This window comes from Vulpes lagopus, chromosome 7, assembly GCF_018345385.1.
Source record: "Vulpes lagopus strain Blue_001 chromosome 7, ASM1834538v1, whole genome shotgun sequence".
Taxonomy (NCBI): domain Eukaryota; kingdom Metazoa; phylum Chordata; class Mammalia; order Carnivora; family Canidae; genus Vulpes; species Vulpes lagopus.
This window is the reverse complement of record NC_054830.1, coordinates 72,298,198-72,301,066: the sequence shown is the minus strand read 5'-3', so window position 1 is coordinate 72,301,066 and position 2,869 is coordinate 72,298,198. Positions and strand designations below refer to the sequence as shown.

At 36.2% G+C, this 2,869-nt stretch overlaps 1 protein-coding gene across 1 annotated transcript; it reads left to right on the top strand.

Moving 5' to 3' along the window:
• Nucleotides 1-751: 751 nt before the first annotated feature.
• On the top strand, nucleotides 752-1,711 carry LOC121495865 (olfactory receptor 13C8). The gene has a single exon (XM_041763915.1). It carries the CDS (start codon nucleotides 752-754, stop codon nucleotides 1,709-1,711), a length of 960 nt encoding a protein of 319 aa, XP_041619849.1.
• The last annotated feature ends 1,158 nt before the right edge of the window (nucleotides 1,712-2,869 follow it).

Here is a 2,869-nt window from a genome sequence, read left to right as displayed (position 1 = left end):
AAGAAATAAAAACATTTTCATAGGCTTCTAACAGTATGGGAGGCCTGTGCCTACTGGTAAGTTGACCCTACAGACGTGCATCAAAAATTCAAATACATATATGATCCCATCAGGCATTATAAATGATTGAAATCAACTGAGAATAACATGCTAATTGGCAACTAATATTCACCTCCAGTGACAAGCAGTAAGAAAGAGAGGAGGGTAATCTGGTGGAATGGAGAACATGCCTGAAATCCAATGAGTAAGTTGTATTTGAGCTCCATGATGGAAATAGGTCTAATGATTTTAAATATTACAATTTATTTGAAGACAAGCTGAAAATACAGATTTTTATACCATACCTCTTGCTTGTAAAATGTTGACATTTAATTCAAATGTAGAACATAGTGTAGAAAAGACTATCAAACAAAACACATCTCTCTGCTGCATCCTGACTACAGACCACTGATTTGCAGTCAATATATTAAAAGGGAGAACTAGTAGGGATGGAAATAAAAAGGTTTGGGGATTAAATTTTTATAATTAAATGTATTTTCCTTAACCTTGAGACAATCAGATTAGGATTCCTGCTCTAATGGCCTGGGTTTACAGTAAGAAATCTGCCCCAGAGTTATATTGTTACATCCAAATATAGAACTGCAGTAACACAGAATATTATTCTTAAAAGAGGTAGCTCTTGCAGATACTGTATTAACAAATTTCTATTCTATCTTCTGCAGAGTGCTGTTGGAGAAAGGGTAAATGTAATATGGAAAGGACCAATGATTCCATGTTGACAGAATTTGTCCTTGTTGGGCTTTCTGCCCACCCAAAGCTCCAGACAGTTTTCTTTGTACTAGTTTTGTGGATGTACCTGATGATCCTTCTAGGAAATGGAGTCCTTATTTCAGTAATCATCTATGATTCTCACTTGCACACCCCCATGTATTTCTTCCTCTGTAATCTTTCGTTCCTGGACATTTGTTATACAAGTTCCTCTGTGCCACTAATTCTTGACAACTTTCTTACAGTAAGGAAAAGGGTTTCCTTCTCTGGGTGCATGGTGCAAATGTTTCTCTCCTTTGCCATGGGGGCCACAGAGTGTGTGCTTCTAGGCATGATGGCACTTGACCGCTATGTAGCCATCTGCTACCCACTGAGATACCCTGTCATCATGAGCAAAAATACCTATATGCCCATGGCAGTTGGATCCTGGGTCACTGGGCTTATTGACTCAGTGGTGCAGACATCTCTCGCGATGCAGTTGCCATTCTGTGCTAATAATGTCATTAACCATTTTGTCTGTGAAATTCTGGCTATCCTAAAACTGGCCTGTGCTGATATTTCAATCAATGTGATCAGTATGGCAGGGTCAAATCTGATGGTTCTGGTTATTCCACTGCTAGTAATTTCTATCTCTTACATTTTTATTCTCACCACTATTCTGAGGATCCCTTCTACTGAAGGAAAACGTAAGGCCTTCTCCACTTGCTCAGCCCACCTAACAGTAGTGATTATATTCTATGGAACCATCTTCTTCATGTACGCAAAGCCCAAATCTAAAAGCTCTGTTGGTGCCAATAATCAAGACATCACTGAGGCCCTCATCTCTCTCTTCTATGGAGTAATGACTCCCATGCTCAATCCTCTCATCTATAGTCTGAGGAACAAGGATGTAAAGGCTGCTGTGAAGAACATGTTGGGGAGAAGAAACTCTGATGGAATATGAGTACTGATTTACACTACATGGCTGAGCAGCCAAAGCTGCTATAGATACAAAATTCAAAAAGAAAAAATTACCATGTGAAAACAAATTCACCATATGGCATTCAAAATCGTCTGAGAGAACTATTTTGGTGGCTGTTGTTACTATTAGCTTTTTGTTTTAACGGCAGAACTAAAACATGCTTGTGGTTTTAAAAAATAGTTATGGAAATGCAAATTGTTGAAAATCTCTTAATAAGCCCCAGCAAAATATAGTCACTCTTAAACCTTTAGAAAATGATACAGGCAAAAGATATACTAAAACCACCTGAAACTAATATAACACTGTACATTAACTAATTGGAATTAAAATAAAAACTTTTTAAAAAACACAATAATAGGGGATCCCTGGGTGGCGCGGCGGTTTGGCGCCTGCCTTTGGCCCAGGGCACGATCCTGGAGACTCGGGATCGAATCCCATGTTGGGCTCCCAGTGCATGGAGCCTGCTTCTCCCTCTGCCTATGTCTCTGCCTCTCTCTCTCTCTCTCTCTGTGACTATCATAAATAAATAAAAATTTTTAAAAAATTAAAAAAAAACACACAATAATATTGAAACAGAAATTTATAATATGGAAGAAGTAAATGTTCAGTAAAAAAATAAAGTATACTAGATATTCTCCAAAACCTAAAATAAGTATATTTTTAAACTAATTATGCAAAATAATGTTAATTGCCACATTGCATATTATATATTCATTTTTAATTTATTCATTTATTTACTGTTTGTGTCTACCATATAAGCTCTCTGAGCATAAGAATTTGTCTATTTATTAGCCTACATGATCCCAAAGACCCAGAATAGATCCTGGCACATAATAGAGCCTCAGTAAACATAAATATTTATTTTAATAAATAAATGAACTGTACTTTGTATAAGAGTAGGAATGTATGTCTGTCACATCCAAGGCAACAAAGGTTATTCAAAAAGAAAGATGATTCAATGTAGTATTTTCAAAATAAAATATATTGACAGTGCAATATGAACTCCCCTAATAGTTTAAATATTATCTTTTATTTTCTATGTGATGTGTATTCTAATGTAGAGGAAAAGGTTTTCTTAACTAGCTACCATAACTTACCTGGATTTGGTTTATGATGAGACTTACAAGGTAACTAAAAGGG